This window comes from Saccopteryx leptura, chromosome 5 (genome assembly GCF_036850995.1).
Source record: "Saccopteryx leptura isolate mSacLep1 chromosome 5, mSacLep1_pri_phased_curated, whole genome shotgun sequence".
NCBI lineage: Eukaryota > Metazoa > Chordata > Mammalia > Chiroptera > Emballonuridae > Saccopteryx > Saccopteryx leptura.
The window spans coordinates 181,761,869-181,779,237 of NC_089507.1; the positions used below are offsets into that span (position 1 = coordinate 181,761,869).

At 42.8% G+C, this 17,369-nt stretch overlaps 1 protein-coding gene across 1 annotated transcript in view; it reads right to left on the reverse strand.

Annotated features, from left to right (window-relative positions):
- PCSK2 (proprotein convertase subtilisin/kexin type 2) overlaps nucleotides 1-17,369 on the reverse strand; it is a 349,800-nt gene that overhangs the window by 129,350 nt on the left and 203,081 nt on the right. The window contains exon 5 of the mRNA XM_066387098.1: nucleotides 11,146-11,183. Coding sequence (XP_066243195.1) covers nucleotides 11,146-11,183 — 38 coding nt within the window. The remainder of the gene's footprint in view (nucleotides 1-11,145; nucleotides 11,184-17,369) is intronic.

The window sequence follows — 17,369 nt, forward strand, 5'->3', positions numbered from 1 at the left end:
GTGTGTGTGTGTGCATATTTTACTTTTGTAACACTAAAGAAACACAAATGTCATCCTTTCTATAGGTCCATGCACCTGTGTCTAATGAGAATATGTTTATAAAGTATCCTTTAGAGCTAAAATCGAATTCTCAGACAGGCAATGGGTTAACCCATTTTAAAAGTGAGACAGAGAGAGATTAGCTTGCCTAGGGCCATATAGTTAGCAAGTAGGGGTAGAATTTTAACTCAGGGAGTCTGGTCCAAAAGGCCATAACTTTCACATCAGAATTGTGGCTTTAAGGAACTAGAAAGGGGAAACAGGCACATGAAGAAAGGGAGAGCGTGAACTGCATGTCACCTCAGTAGACGCAGCATTTTTCATTCCAGCTGCTACAAGGTATTGTGAAATAATCATCTATAGGGTCTGCTGTAAGCAAGGCTTGGGCACCGAGGAATTTTTTGGCTTTCAGATAAAAATCAAAGTAGGAAACCTAGTGTAATATTTCACATCTTGGGAATTCAATGAGTATATACTAATAGTAAGTAAGAAAGAAACAAAAGCAGTGGAGAAAAAAAATATATATATATATATATTTTTTTGTATTTTTTTCTGAAGCTGGAAACGGGGAGAGATAGTCAGACAGTCTCCCGCATGCGCCCGACCGGGATCCACCCGGCACGCCCACCAGGGGCGATGCTCTGCCCACCAGGGGGCGATGCTCTGCCCCTCCGGGGCGTCGCTCTGTCGCAACCAGAGCCACTCTAGTGCCTGGGGCAGAGGCCAAGGAGCCATCCCCAGCGCCCGGACCATCTTTGCTCCAATGAAGCCTTGGCTGTGGGAGGGGAAGAGAGAGACAGAGAGGAAGGAGGGGGGGAGTGGAGAAGCAAATGGGCACTTCTCCTATGTGCCCTGGCCTGGAATCGAACCAGGGTCCCCCGCACGCCAGGCTGACGCTCTACCGCTGAGCCAACCGGCCAGGGCCTATTTTTTTTTATATTTTGGATAAATAACTTTTGTAACTTATCATGTAGTGTCAATATTGCTATACTTTTCCAGAATAGGTATGTTTTATGATAAGCAAAATAAAATCCTAATCATCTCATTGCATCCATCCATCCATCCATCCATCTATCCATCCATTCACAATTCAGTCATTTATTTATAGAAGAATTCTCCTTGGGAATGAAGCCTCTAGTTGATTCTCTCATGAACAAGAGAATTAGAAGACATTACCTTGGTCTTAAGTCACTTAAATTTAGTGGAAGAGATGAGACTCTGACAGAGGCCTTTAGGGAATCTGGGGTGAGGAATGACTTTTGTGAGTTAATTTTAGTCTAGGCTTCTTGGTGGAAACAAATCTCCAGATGCAAAACCAGTTATAACCCGATCACCCTTCGTTCAGAATCAGAGAGATCAAGCTTCTGGATCAGTGATTTTAGTTGGTGTGCTGCAAGGATTTTTAAAATGTGCAATACCTGACTAATCAGTCAGGTATTTTCCCTTATATTGTCAAATAAAAAAATGACAACAGCCAACATTACAATAGCCATCTAGTATGAATAAATCAAAATTATATCTATTTTTTTTGTCAGGTTGGCAAAAAATATAGTATTTTGTTTTTGGTGTGCTGCTGAATTTTAGTAATTAGTTTTTGTGAGCCGTAAAATGAAATAGGTTGAAGATCTCCTTTTTGGATGAATTCAAATGCTGTATCGATGCAAGAAAACATTCTATGAGTGCTTGTGAATGTCTTTCTCTCTCTAACTTTAGGGTCACCTTGCTTGTTCTCGCTGACACTTTATAGTGGGTGTGTGTTAATTCCAGGACATCGCTGAGCACAGCATGTTGTGATTACATACTCACATGTGTGCCTCCCCATTGAATTTTGAAATCCCTGCATGCAGGGACCAGATTGTTCACACTTTATAATCCAGGTCCCCGGTACAGAATCTTCAAAGAGTAGAAAATTAATATGTGTCCTAAATGCTGACTAGGTTCAAGAGAACAAAAACTAGTTAACTGAGCAATGTGGAAAAAACAAATTGATCAGATTTTTTTCTTTCACTTTATGTAAGTCTAGATCCAAACAAATAGTTTCATTAAGATTTTGTTTTTTTTTCCCATTTTTATATTAAAGTATATTGCTGTAAAAATGGACAGATTCTTCTACTACTTGGGTTGAGTCAGATGATAGTTATTTGACTGATGGTCTGTCCAAATGGTTAAAAAAAGATTTTTTATTTCCAATATTCAGTGCAGCCTCCTGGAATAAAGTGCTACTATGATATGACCAACATTCCGAGTATATTAAATAAAGCCAGCCCCTCCTTTCAGTAAGACACAAAGGTTGTTTAAACCTCAATTGTATATGCAACATTAACGTGTCCTATTTAAATATTAATCGGTCTAAAAGCCTGGAGCGATGCACATGATCAATACTTCACAGCATCTGAGTCACTCAGGGCTGAGGACTGGGCGCATCTCCAGCTGTGCCCGTTCATCAAGGTGGCCGCCTGCCACCTGGAGCCCTGGTGTGTGCATGGCCGCTGGGCTCAAAGTCACTTCCTTCAGGCTCCGCTCTGGCTGCCCTTTAGAGTGCTCCAAAAGTCCTCTTCAGAGACAGCCACTCATCAGGAACCCATCAAAAGAATGGAAAAGTGCAGCTCCTTAGCGGTGGGCTTTTGTTGGTGAAATAGCAGCTCTGGAGTATAAATAATGTTCCAGATTTTGGACTAAATCAAAGAGCATAATGTACCCTCTCGCATCTGGAAACTTATTGTATTTCCACTAACCTAAAGAATTCTAGACATTCCAGAAATGAAATAGCTCTTGGTTATTTGCATGTGACTTTTCCACACTGAGATTCATATTTCCTCCAGGCCTTTGGCCATGAGAACCTCAGATAGTCCTGTGGTCCTCTGTTCCCCACATCAAGGACATGCGTGAATGAGCACGGCATGGGAGCATCACCCATGAGGTCACTGAGGGTTCTGCATGCCGAAGTTCCCCATCATCACTGATAAAGGCTCATCAGATGACTTAGCTCTTAATTTTATTGACAACTAATGAAGAACGAATTGACAGTCAACACAATTCAGCAAAGATTTATTAAAAGCCTGCTTAGCACTGTGCTAAGTGTTAAAGGGGACACAAATTTTAAAAAGTACACACCTTCCTACAAAGAGCTTATGATGTAGTCCTGATGTCATCATACATTATAGGGAAATAACATTGCTGAATGAATAAATGAAAGAAAGAATAAAGTGCCAAAATGAAGAGTGAGGTTAATCATCAGAATCTGGCAATGTTTTCAAAGAAATACATGGTAGGAGGCTCATCCCTAAAGATTTTGATTCAGTAGGTCTGGGGTAGGAACAAAGAAATCTATATTCTCCTTAGGCTGGGATGGCCATTCAATTACTGTGAGAAGACCAAGGAGGGGGTCTAGCATGGGTAACTGTAATAGTTGTCACATAAAAAACAACCATAAAATGTCAGCAGCATATAACAATAAACATTTATATTGCTTATGAGTTTACTGTTCAGCTAGGGGCAAGAAGATCCAAGCTGGGCTCAGCTGGGCAGCTCTGTGGATCTTGGCTGGGTTTGCTTGCTCCTGGGGGTTGGCTGGGGTCAGCTGGTATTGGCAGGGCTATTCCGCTATGTATCTCTGCTTCTTACTGCTGTTCTGTAGGTTGACAGGGGTTGTGCTTCTGGCTTTGGCAGCTGGGGTAGCTCTTCTCCGTGTGTCTCTCATCTTCCTCCTGGGTCCAGAGGGCTAGCCTGGGGATAATCATCTAATGGAGATGATGGAGGCATAGAAGGGCGTGTGGGAACACAAAAGGCCTCTTGACATTTCCATGTAATTTTATTGCTTTAAACAAGTCACATGGCCCGACTCAAAGTCAAAGGGTGGGAAATACACTTCCCCCTTTTAGAGGGAGGTTTTTCAAATTCCCATTGCAGAAGGTGAGGTTGAGGGCAGGATGAGGAGTTGGAGTCCATGCAATCTTCCACACTTGCTGCACTCAAGAACTTGGGGAAAAGCTGAAGGAGGAGCACATGGATCTGTACAGATTCTCAGCACAGGATCTTAGAGATGCTCAGAGGGTGACCCACAGTTTCCAAGCTGAAAGATAAAGGCCCTAGTTCAAGAAGTGGTCCACCCTTCTCATCACCAGGTCAAGAGTCTGTGCCCCCCTCTGCAGCCAATTAACCATCAGGAGGAATGGAGAAAACTTCATTTGGAGAAACTGCCATCTCACAGCCCCTTCACTCACTTGGAGGACTAGGCCCCCATTATGAATATCTATGAATATCCTTTGAGCTCAAAGAGCTGATACTGAAGAGTAGATGAGAAATTCTGCTGTCACTGGGACGTCCTTCTTCATTATATCCCTGGCCTTGGGCCCTGGGTCTTCTCTCTCCCTTTATCTTCTTTTGTTTGCATGTTCTTCTTAAAAATTAACCTTTTATTTTTTTCAAATAAGTCTTTGGGATTTATTTTGGTAGACTCTGATATTTGGCCTTTGTTTTCCTAGCCTCACAATCTTACACTTGGCCTGAATGAACTGCCCTTTCTTTCGAGAAGTTTGAGCTTGCTGGGAGGGCACCAAGCAGTCACACCTGGTTCTTGAGGCATGCTCCTGCTTCTCCTCCATCAGGGCAGCCTGCCTCTGGGCACAGTTGGAATCCCAGCTCTTCTGAGAATGAGATGAATGGTTATTGAGCGTCGTTATCTGGCAGACCCTATACACAGAGAGGGTATCTCAGTGATACCTCACAGTATTCATTTTGCCCATTTCACAAATGAAGAAATTAAAGTTCAAAGAGGTTTAATAGGTTGGTCTAAAGTTACACAGCTATGAGTTAGGAAGCCAGGAATCACACTCAGGTTTGACTCAGTTTCCACTATTGTCATACTGTTGGGACCTTACCCTTGCATGCTGGCCGACTTCTGTCTACACCTGCAGCTCTTCACCTGAAGACTCTGTCCGCTGACCATATTCTGTTTGTGTGGTGGGCGGGCCAGAAGAGCTGGGGAGTTAAGCCCGCTCTGCTCTCCATCTTGTGCCCCCTCCCGGAGCACAGCCCTCAACAGCAATCCATAAGAGTCGATGGCTAACTCTGAAAGACCCTCTCTACACTACTTTCCAGGTTTCCGTGGTGAGAGCAGGCTCCTTCACCCTCAGTGGTAATGGGATTTGTAACAAACCCTGTTGTGGCTGCTCTTTCTTCTGGAATCGCTTTCTTTCTCCCCAGCTGGTGCTTCCTGGGTTCTCCTCCCAAATCAGTGACTTGCATTCCAATTCTTGTCTCAAGTCTGCCCCTGAGAACATCCCCACCCACAGTGAGAAGACTGTTTTTTATAGAACCATTAGCCACTTCTTCACATTTGTGACTTCAGCAGAACAGGCTTTGGGCAAAGCCAGAGATGCTCGGCTCCCCCAACTGCCACTCTACCCCGCAGTAGCTGCACCCTCAGTCACACTTCTCATGTTCTTGGGCAGTCGCCCTCTATGCCCCTGGACTCGGACCAGTGCTGTGAATGCAGGCACGTGATCATCACAGGACAGGGCTACCTAGTGAAGATGAACAACCTCCCTGCCTACTGGCCCCTCCCTGTGAGACACGTCCCACACCAGTGTCCTTACTGGCCTCCGGCTTCCCTGGAGACCACCTATGTGTGGTTCTCTCTCTTGCTCTGGGGCTTGCATACAGCAGGTCCAATGACAGTGACTAGGTTGCATTAGTGTGTTTACACAGACTGTTTGCACAGAGAGCATGGGGTAAAGGAACCCGGGTTTTGACTTGGTCTAAAATAGTGTCTTCGCCAATACTTATTCCATGTTATTACTATTGGAATGGGGAAGGGGGATTTTAATTATTTGAGATAGTGAGCATTTACCAGTGGGACCCAATCCCTCAGATTAAATTCAATTATAGAACAATAGAGTAGCTATTGTTATCCTTTTCTTTGAACTCTTCACAAATTCAATGTAGATTTTTGAATTAAATTAACGCTAACGACTCACATTTATATATTGATTTTCAGTTTTCAAAGGACTTTAATTCTCAGTTTAAATAGGAAGAACACCAGACTACCAGTATACGCTGACTCTTCTCTTTTAATATACAGAAAAAAACCTGCACACTTTGAAAATAATTCTGGTTTGGGAAACATTTTGCCTGGTTTGATTGTGAGGAAAGTTTTTCATTTTTGTCTAAGTACTTCTGATAGAGTTTTTACTTCTCACTGAAAATAATCCATAGCAAGAAGGGATTTTCCCAACATGGCCCATTTCTGTTTCTTTTACCCTTGCATAGATTTCCAAGTCACCTTCTCTGCAGCAGAGGCTGCCAGCACCCGGCCAAGACCCTTGGCCTGTCACCCTGGCAATTTCTGGCTACCAGCACCTGCATCTCTTTGACAAGGGCTGTGGGAAGGGAGGATGTGTTGGCATTTATTTCTTTAAATTTAGAAATCAAATTTAATGGGGTGACATTGGTCCATAGGAACTCACAGGTTTCAGGTAAACATCTCTATAGCATTTGAATTGTTCATTTTGTTGTGTACCCATCACCCAAAGTCAAATTATTTTCCATCATTTGGTCCTCTTTTCTCCCCTTTCCCAACCCTCTCTACTCTGGTAACCACTTCACTTTTGTCTATGTTCATGAGTCTCAGTTTTATGTCCCACCTATGTGTGAAATCATATAGTTCTCAGCTTTTTCTGATTTACTTGTTTCACTTAGAAAAATGTTCTCAAGTTCCATCCCTGTTGTAGTAAATGACAATGTATCATCATTTCTTATGGCTGAGTAGTATTCCATATAAGAAGATGTACTACATCTTCTTTATCCAATCCTCTATCAAGGGACACTTTGGTTGTTTCCATGTCTTGGCCACTGTTAACAATGCTGAGATGAACATGGGGCTGCATGTGTCTTTGCATACAATTGTTTTCTAGTGCTTTGGGTAGATACCCAGTAGAGGGATTGCTGGGTCATATAGTTCTATTCTTAATTTTTTGAGGAACCAGCATACAGTCTTCCATAATGGCTGTACCGGTTTACATTCTCACCGTGCTGAGATGATAACATCTCCTGGGACCAGCTGTCAACCAATGGCTGACAGAAGTTGCTGTATGAATACCTCAGCTTCCTGGAGTGCCACACGCTGGGTGGGATAACTCTGGGACATAGTCTAAGCTGCACGCATGTCCTCCAGTTGGAGGAAGTTCCCGCCAATGCCTTGTCTGACAATGCATTGTTTACTGGCTGCCTTCCCTTCCATGTCTCATTCCCTCCTCTATTTTTGCTTCCTGGGATCACCTCCCAAATAAACTACTTGCACTCAAACCTTCATCTCAGGGTCTGCTTGGAAGAAAGCCAAACACAGTCCTCCCCAAAGTACATTTCACTAGAAGGCACCAGGCTAGCTCATCACATCCAAGCCGTTAAGCCACCTAACAAGGCGTGAAGCTGCCTGCTAACCCTTTGCTCAAACAATTTTTGAGTTTATCATCGTCCACTAATTTCATTGCTCTCCTGGGCAGGCCTGAACCACTTGCCGCCCTCATTCTGTTAATTACAGTGTAAAATTTTAATTGAAAATAAAGAAGGTAAATTTAGTGAGTAGCTTTAAAGTTGTCAGTCTCAACTCTACACAGGTTGAGAGACACTGAGACTAATGAAAACTAGTTCAAGCTCAGGTTCTCTGTGAGGAATTAAAAATGAGATACTTGGATGTTTAGTTTTCTCCCCTATTCCAAAGACAGAAAATTTTGCGATTAGATTACAAGATTTGTAATCTGTTTTGTAATTAGATATACTTTTTTTTTTTTTGGTAAGGTCCCAAGTATTTGATAAATGTTGAAGACTAGGGCCTTCCTCTGGTTTGAAATTGTAAAAACACACAGTTTTGTACAGAGCTTACATTTTCTGTTCAATTCTTAGATGTCATCTACTTTAAGATTAGCATAGGCATTGTCTGTCATCTCAGTAACATCTCTGCCAACTCGCCATCAACACTTCTCTTGAACACTCTCAGATAGGGAGAACTCATTACTTTCTGGGAGAGCTAATTCCTTTTGTTGATTAACCTTAATCATTAGACAGCTCTTCTTTTAACTGAACTGAAGTCTTTCTCCTGCGGTTGTCACTCATTGGTGGGAGTGTTGGGTTTTGGGAGAAATGACCGATTTCATTGGATGTCTCGCCCCACCTAGAGAATTGGAACTATTCAAAAACACATTTAATGTGCCTCTTCAGTTGCTTTCCCATGCTCCCTTAGCTTTCCTTAGCTGGTTATGGTTCAGAGTCCCTCTACTACCTTTGTCTGTCACTCTTCCTCTTTGAATGAGACACCTAGTTGTTCAACAATTGGGGATTGGAAAGTTTAAATAAATTTTAATACAAGGAGCCCTAGATGGTTGGGTCAACAGTAGAGCCTTGGCCCAGCATATGGAAGTCTTGTGTTTGATTCCTGGTCAGGGTACACAGGAGAAATGAATATCTGCTTCTCTCCACACCCATCCTTCTTCTGCATTCATGGCTTGAAAGAACAAGTTGGCCCTGAGTGCTGAAGATGGCTCCATGGCCTCACCTCAGGCATTAAAATAGCTCAGTTGCTGAGCAACAGAGCAGTGGCCCCAGATGGGCAGAACCCCAGCCTCAGATGGGGGTTGCTGAGTGGATCCTGGTCAGAGCACATATGCGAGCCTGTCTCTCTGCCTTCCTGCCTCTCACTTGATTTAAAAAATATATTAAAAAATTTTAGCATGAGGAAATGCTATCTATCCCTATAGCCATGTTTTGTAGAATATTTAATGATCTAGAAGTGTTCATGATGTATCAAGTGGAAGGGGGCATTCTGTGTATGCCACAAAAGCCGAATTTCATTTAAAGTATACACATAGAAATGAAAGTCCAAAATCTGTTAAAATATTAAGAATGGTGATATGGCTTGTTTTGATTCTGTTTATGTTTTTTCAAGTTTTCTAAAGAGAACATGTATTATTTTTAATTAGAAAAAATGTTTTTTTGGAAAGAAACATAGGGAAAAGAAAAGAAAAAGAACACAACACTCATAGAACCCATAGAGTTTTGCAGGTATATCCTGATATCAAAGAGTTTGAGGGGAGCTGGTACCTTGCAATTTCAATGCTTTACTTTTGCATTTCAGCATAGGTTTTTGGCAGATGAACCACAATGTCGATTAGCATTGTACTTGCAGTTCATCAGAGCCTCAGAGAATATTTTTCCCTCTTGAATTACAATATCTTTTACTCTGATAATTGGCTTCGGGAGCAGCCTGTCACAGAAACATCTGGGCTGGACAGAGAAAAGGGAAGGATGCCCAGGTCAGTCTCCATGTAAGTGGCTTTTGTGGAAGGGTGGTCAGCTTTCCCGCCTGACCAACAGACACCTCACCTTGAAGTCCTATAAGCTGCCAGATGGAACAACGCAGGTTTGCAAAAGCCAGCAGAACCCTGTTTGGCTGCTCTGCGAGGCGCTGGGTCCTGGAGGAGATGGGAACCCTGTGTAGCCGCAGCTCAGCTCAGAGGAGAATACAAGTGCTGCTGTGTGCACCACCCCTCCTGCCCGCCCCAGCAGGCTCTCATCCCTGTCATTTCTGTTGAAGGAAAAGCCTCTGGGTATCAGATTGCTGGAGAAAATGCAACAATGCCTTTCTCAATCTCCCCTTTGGAGAGCTTTCCAGAGCCCTGCAGTTATTGGGGAGGCAGAGGAAAGGGAAGGCACGAGAGGAGGCCAACACGTTCTACGTGGGGCAGTCCCTTAAGGAAGCAAGAGGGACAGCCAGGCAGACAGCTCCACGTGTGTCTGCAGTGGGGGAAAAGGGGCCCAGGAAGGAGAGGGGGACTGTTTCCTTAGGCTCTGCAGATGGACTACTGAGGCAGAATCTACAACTCACAGGTGCTTCTTTACTGTCTTATCCACAGGAGCGGATTCTCATCTCCTGGAATAGATCTTCGGGTTAACTTCTGTCATGTCTCTTTGGGTACACATTGGCTGGACCATGCCAATGATTCATTTAATTTTCTTTTTGATAATTGAAAAAATGCTCAGCCCAATGTATACTCTCATAGGTTGATAAGACCTATGCCGTGAATAGAAACCCAGCCTATGGATGCTTTCTTTCCCGATGCCCAATGCAGTGAACACGTGGAAAGTCTCCATTCTCTTTTTGCAATATAGACGCACACAACTTCTAGGACAAATGACTCAAAATGTTGACCCTAAAACACTTCTGCTTGTTAACCACCTTCTCTCTATTGAAGTTTGTGTTCTCTTAAATATGACCTCTTCAGCTACTAACATAACATTTTTTTTTTATATTTAGATCTACAGCTTACCTAAGTATAGCTAAGTAATAGTTTAGATAATTTTAAGTGAACACATCACTAGCTTGCAAAGTGGATTTCCTGGGGTTAAAATGAAGCGATCACTTATCTTAAAAGGGTTTGTAGGTTGTATTAGGGAAGCAGAGTGACCTGCTGGGTCAAAGCCAGAGCCTGTGGTTCTAGCCCAACAGCATTTACTATGACTTCCTGTTAACAGTTCTTACTTGTCAAGGGAAAGCAAAGGCGGGACACAGCGTTAGGAGGGAAGCTGGTGTGCGCGGCTCATGGCGCAGGAATAATAAGAAAGATGATGTTCCTGCTTTCATACGGCAATGGTTGCAGTGTGAGTTGCTGCACTTTTGGGCATTTTGCCATTAGTTTTATCCAGCAAAAACCCAAATGGCTCATTTCCACCCTTCAATTCAATATCCTCAGCTAGAGTTGATTTTAAACCTTGCCAACACTCTCTCTTATTTGCCCCTCTGTGTGCCTTTTTTCTTGGTAGTCTGTTCTTTCAGACCTCAAGTTTCCATCTTTTCTTCCCAGAAAGCCGCCAGTCTTTTCTGCTGCCAGGCCCCCTGCCAGGTCTGCTTGTTTTTGGCCCGGGCTGTGGCTCCAACAAGATGGGCAGTTTTAGCGTGTATGTGTGTGCATGCATGCATGTGTTCCCATGTTGCATGTCCTGTGTGCATGCATGTGTGTATGTGTGCAAGTGCATGCATATGTTACTAATAACATGGGATGCAAAAACACTTACGACGCCCATGTTTCCCCGCACGAGTCAGCTTGTACTTACATAGTTCGAGGCCAGGTCCGGGTGGAGATAGTCAATCCCTGTGAAAAGACAACAACAGCACAGGAACAAAAGGTTAATACCTGCTACTGTTCTCAGGAAAGCTTCTCTGTGTGCAGCCACCAGGAGACACTGTGGCGGAGGCCCCAGCCTTGCGTGTCGCTTCCCGAGTGAAGGTGGGTGGGCTGCACCGCCCAAGTGGAGAGACAGCTGTCACTAGATGTATCAGAGGAGTGAAGCCAATTAGAGCTGGGAGCCTCAGGATAATATTTCTGCCATAAATGTCAGCACAAACGGGCCCAGTGTGTATAAGATGGATGGCTCATCAGAGCAGTGATCTGAGAGAGATTTGTGGAAATCCTGACATTTCTAAAACATCAGCTGGCATTTCTTCTGAAATGAAACTGGCCCAGGGGAGGGAAAGCAATAATTATTTAACAGGGCCCGGACAGCAATGGATTAGGAGGGGTTCTCCGGCACAGACATAATAAGAGTAACATGACTGGGCAAGAGAAGCTATTAGGCAAATGGTTTCCCACGAGATGTCCCAAGATGTGTGTCTTTCCAGGGTGCAGTTTCCAGGAAACCTGAGAACTCAAGTCTCCCAGCAGGGGCCCTATCCTTTCTCCTGGATGTGGACTACCTTGTTGCCCAACAGTCATTCCACTGGTAGAATTATGGTCCATGAGCTGCCGGCTTTCATCGAACACATGGGCTTCAGAAAGCACCCAGGAACTTCAAGGGCAAATTGAGAAGTTCTCTTCCAGGTCTGAGAGCCATATAACCATTACAGTAGTTAGATCAGAGCATCCAGCCCTCCAGAAAACAGCCCCGGTAACACACTGCCTAGCATAATGGTTCTATGTGTATACAGTGTGTCCGTAAAGTCATGGTGCATTTTTGACCAGTCACAGGAAAGCAACAAAAGACAATAGAAATGTGAAATCTGCACCAAATAAAAGGAAAACCCTCTCAGTTTCTGTAGGATGATGTGGCAGCATGTGCGCATGTGCAGATGATGATATAACACCGTGTATACAGCGGAGCAGCCCAAGCCATGCCAGTCAAGATGTGGACGGTACAGAAGAAAGTTCAGTGTGTTCTGTGGCTCGCTAAATTCGAATGTGTGACCAAAGTGCAACGTGAATATTGGCGCGTTTATAATGAAGCGCCACCACATATGAATAACATTACTCGGTGGGATAAGCAGTTGAAGAAAACCGGCAGTTTGGTGGAGAAACCCCGTTCTGGTAGCCATCAGTCAGTGAAGAGTCTGTAGAGGCTATACGGGATAGCTACCTAAGGAGCCCTAAAAAATCTGTGCATGAGTCCACATCGAACTGCACTGAATAGGTGTGAAACTGGGAGAGTTTTCCTTTTATTTGGTGCAGATTTCACATTTCTATCGTCTTTTGTTGCTTTCCTGTGACCGGTCAAAAGTGCACCATGACTTTACGGACACACTGTATTTCGGAATCAAAGTTTCAACTTTTTGAATCCCAGCCACACTGCCAACTGCCTGCATGACTACAGGCAAAGTGCTTGGCCTCTCTGTGCTTGCTTTCTGCGTGGAGATGACCCAGTGCAGGTGAGAGCAGTGTGGCGTGCTGTCCCGGTAGTATTTAATAATTCTACTGGGTGACAATACTGAAAAGCCAGAGCATCACTAAGTCTCTCTCATAACTGTCATCTTCGCTGTTGCATGCTAAGGCCAGATTGCAGCTACAGCGTTGTTTCGCAGGAAAGAACTTATCAGGATGCACAGAGAACAACACAGAATAAGAGGCACCAATGGCCTGGGCAGCTGAAAATCTGCATAAAGCTTGTTGGCCCTCCACATATGCAGATTCCTAACTACCCATTGACCCTTGAAGAATGAAGGTAGGAACTACACTGACCAATAGAAACACTGGTGTGTAAGTGGAGCTACACAGTCCAAACGAGCATTCTTAAAGGTCAGCTGTATTTCTAAAAAAAAAAAATTCTCTGTTTTATTCTGGTTGCACAAGTAATTTCTGCTACGTACTTTTTTTTTTCCAGAGACTCTCTGAGAGAGAGTCAGAGAGAGGGATAGACAGAGACGGAGAGATGAGAAGCATCAATCATTACTTTTTTGTTGCACATTGTGATACCTTAGTTGTTCATTGATTGCTTTCTCATATGTGCCTTGACCGCGGGCCGTCAGCAGACTGAGTAAACCCTTGCTCAAGCCAGCGACCTTGGGTCCAAGCTGGTGAGCTTTTGCTCAAACCAGATGAGCCTGTGCTCAAGCTGGCGACCTTGGGGTCTTGAACCTGGGTCTTCCACATCCCAGTCCAATGCTCTATCCACTGTGCCACTGCCTGGTCAGGCTGCTATGTACTTTCTAAACTGGGAGTCACTGTTCTACAGAACATGATTTATACCTTGTTGCTGACATTTTGACATCTAAAACAATTACTGTTATCATGCTGATTTCTATAGGTTGAGAGAGTTTAGCTGGTCACTTCCGGCCCACGACCCTCCTCCTCCTCCTTCCACTTCCCTCTCAAGGACTGCAGAAAGACTGACGTCAGAAAATTCAGTGACTAACATTTTAAAAGTTTGCAGACCCGTGGTCTGGACTCTAATTCAGAAATAGTTAGTTTAGGCTGTGGGTAACAAAGTTGGGGACGAGCACAGGCTATGGGACCAACAGATCTGGTTCCATTTTAGGCTCAGACACTGTAATGCTCGTGTGACTTTGGACAAATGACATAATTTCTGTGAGCCTCACTTTTTTCATCTTTGAAATGGGGATATTATTTACCTTGCAAAGCAATTTTCACTGAGAGTAAAATTTGTCACTTGATAAATTTTATTTCTTTTTAAAATTTTTTTATTAATTTTAATTTATTGTGTTAACATAGATTCAAGTGTCCCACTCAATATAACACCCCCATTCCACCCCTTTTGTCCCTCTTCAAATCCCTCCCCCTTTCCCTCTGGGGTTTGCTGTTTTTGTTATCTGTGTCTATGTGTTGTGTATATATAGTTTCATCAATCCCTTCACCTTCTCTGATCCCTTCCCCTCATCCCCCTTCCCTCTGACAGCTGTCCCTCTGCTCCCTGTGACTCCGCCTCTGTCTCTATCCCATTCCTCAGTTCACTTTGTTCATTAGATTCTACGTATGAATGAGATCATATGATTTTTTTCTTTCTTTGTCTGGCTTATTTCACTTAGCATAATAATCTCCAGGTCAATCCATGCCATTGCAAAAGGTAAGATTTTCTTCTTTTTCAAGGCTGTGTAGTATTCCTTTGTAAATATGTAAAAATTATATTTCTATAATTATCTTAGTACCATTGTCTACCACACCAGTCAAGTTATGTCAGTAATACCAAGGAGCAGAACATTAAAAAAAATCTATTTGGTTTTAGAATGCTGTGTTGGAATTAAATTGTTGTATATATGATATTTTCTAAAGTTGGTTATATTTTGTGAGCTCATTGTTAGGCAAAAAAAATTGTAACATACAGATAAGGTAAAAGAAAAATCTCTCTCTCTCTCTCTGTCTCTCTGTCTCTCTGTCTCTCTCTCTCTCTCTCACATACACACACACACACACACACACACATATGTATATATATTTTTTCCCTGACAGGGAATCAATTTTTAAACATGACTCTATGTTCTGATAGTGCAGATTCTTTAGGAGAGGATTTTTTTTTGGAAATACTAGTCTCTCCTCTATGAAGGAAAAATATTGAGGCAAAGAGATAATTTGAGCTCACAATAAAATTAGAATCAAAACAAGATAAATTTACCCTAATTAAAATAAAAGATCTTTAATTAGGTTATGGGGAAGACTAAGTGTTAAGTTAGAACAAACACAGACTTTGGTCTGAGAAAGAAAAGATTATTTACAGAATTGTGAAGGATGACAGACATGATTCAGAAAAATAATAATGAAGCAAAGCAGGAAAGTAATAACCTGGTAATTAAATAGTAATTTAATAGTTTTCTATGCCTGCTTATATTTTCAGAGGGAATATACTGACTACACTTTTTAAATCAGCTTATTTTTTTAATTTTTGTATTAGTAATACATTCATTATTATTTTTTGTGCATTTGTTTTATTTTCAGCAATGAATGACAGGGACTATGGAGGCCTGGGAGCAGTTTAATTTGGACGCTGATCCTGAGCTATAAAACTATGGCTTGTGGTCTACAGGGCTTGTAGCCCTCTTCACCAGCCAATCATAATGTGGAACACAAATCAAAAGTATTTGGTTATATTTTTGTTGGTAAACCATTAACATCCTGCCACTAGTTTGAAGTTTATACCAGAATAGTCCTAATCTCAGGAAGTGCTGACAATTCTAGAGACCTCAGGGAATCAGCAGGGAGCTCCATGTAGATATTCCTAGTTAGAATGTTCATAGTTCCACTGAGATGTGTTACATCTCAGGACCCTGGTCCTCTAAGCCCAGTTCCTTCTATTGTTATAAGAAAGCTAGCTCTTTGTACCATCCCCACTGACTTATATGTTGCTGAAGAGTAGCTCTCAATGGACGGATTGTGTTTTTCAAAGGTGATGGTTCAATATCTCTGATCCCATATGGTCTTCCACAATATGACAATGCTACCCCCCACCCCCATTAGAGGTAAGTCTATTTTTTTCCTCTTTAATCTGAGTGGGCTGTGACCGTTCTATAATTAGGATATAGTGGAATGTCATTGCATGACTTCCAAGGCTAGGTCAGAAAAGGACAGGCATCTTCCACCTGTTTCCTTTGGACACTTGCTTGCATCTCAGGAAGTAAGCCGCCATGAGGGAAGCCCACATGCAGTCACTCTATTTGACCGCTGAACTCCCGCAGCAGCCTGCACCAATCACCAGCCTGAGAGCACGCCATCTTAGACTTTCAGCTCAGTTAAGCCTTTGGATGACCACAGCCCAGCCAACATCTGACCTCAGCTGAATGGGTCCTCAGGTGAGAGCTGCCCAGACAGGCTTTTCTTATGCCACAGAAATCATGAGAAAATATTAGTTATTTTAAGCTGCTAAGTGTTGGAGTTATTTGCTACACAGCAATAAAAATGGAAACAGATATCCTGCTGAAACTTTTGAGGACTGTGAAGCCCAAGTTAGGAGAGAAAATGTTGTTTTTCTATGTGATGCAGAGTCCTAAATCTCTTGGAAGGTTATGGGTATTAACAGTGGGTGACTGTTATTCTTTTTTTTTAATTTTAAAAAGTTTTTATTTTTGACAGAGACAGATAGAGAGTCAGAGAGAGGGACAGATAGGGACAGACAGACAGGAAGGGAGAGAGATGAGAAGCATCAGTTCTTTATTGTGGCTCCTTAGTTGTTCATTGATTGCTTTCTCATATGTGCCTTGATGGGGTAGGGAGGCTACAGCAGAGCAAGTGACCCCTTGCTCAAGCCAGCAACCTTGGGCTCAAGCTAGCAACCTTTGGGCTCTATCCAGTGACCATGGGGTCATATCTATGATCCCATGCTCAAGCCAGAGACCCCATGCTAAAGCTGGGGGCACTGGTCTTATCTATGAGCCCATGCTCAAGCCAGATGAGCTTGCGCTCAAGCCTCGGAGTTTTGAACCTGGGTCTTCCATGTCCCAGTCTGACGTTCAATCCACTGTGCCACCGCCTGGTCAGGCAACTGACTGTTACTCTTAAGCTTAGACCTCCACTTGCACAGATGGGATCCTATTCGAAAAGTCCCAGCAGGGAAGTGAAGCCAAGAGGCAGGTCCAAGTACTGAGGATGGTGATTAGGATGAATTGTGAGACTGTGGACAGTTTTTTGCCTTCCTAAACCTCAGTTTCTTCATCTTCAAAAGGTAGACAGTAGTAACACTAACCTTAGAAAATAATTGTGGCTATGTTTCCAAAATGCTAAGTAGTACCTAGTATATATTGAGGACTCAATAAATATTAGTTATTGTTACTTTAGCCTAATGCTCTCCCTGATCCCACCTCCCTGGCTTTCAATCTTATTTCCTTGGCTCCAAATGATATCAGCTAGTCTTGACCATCTTTGACCTTAACTACCAGCCTCTTGCCCTGAATCATACTTGGTCTGGTGACTCTTGACCAGTGGTGGGATTTAAATAATTTAACAACCAATTCTCTGCCCTAATGACCATTTTATATATAAGTAAACAATGTTCCGAAAGGTAATTTATTATTTCAAGCATTTAGTACTTAAGAACAATAAAAGAGGTACATAAAACTAGATTAT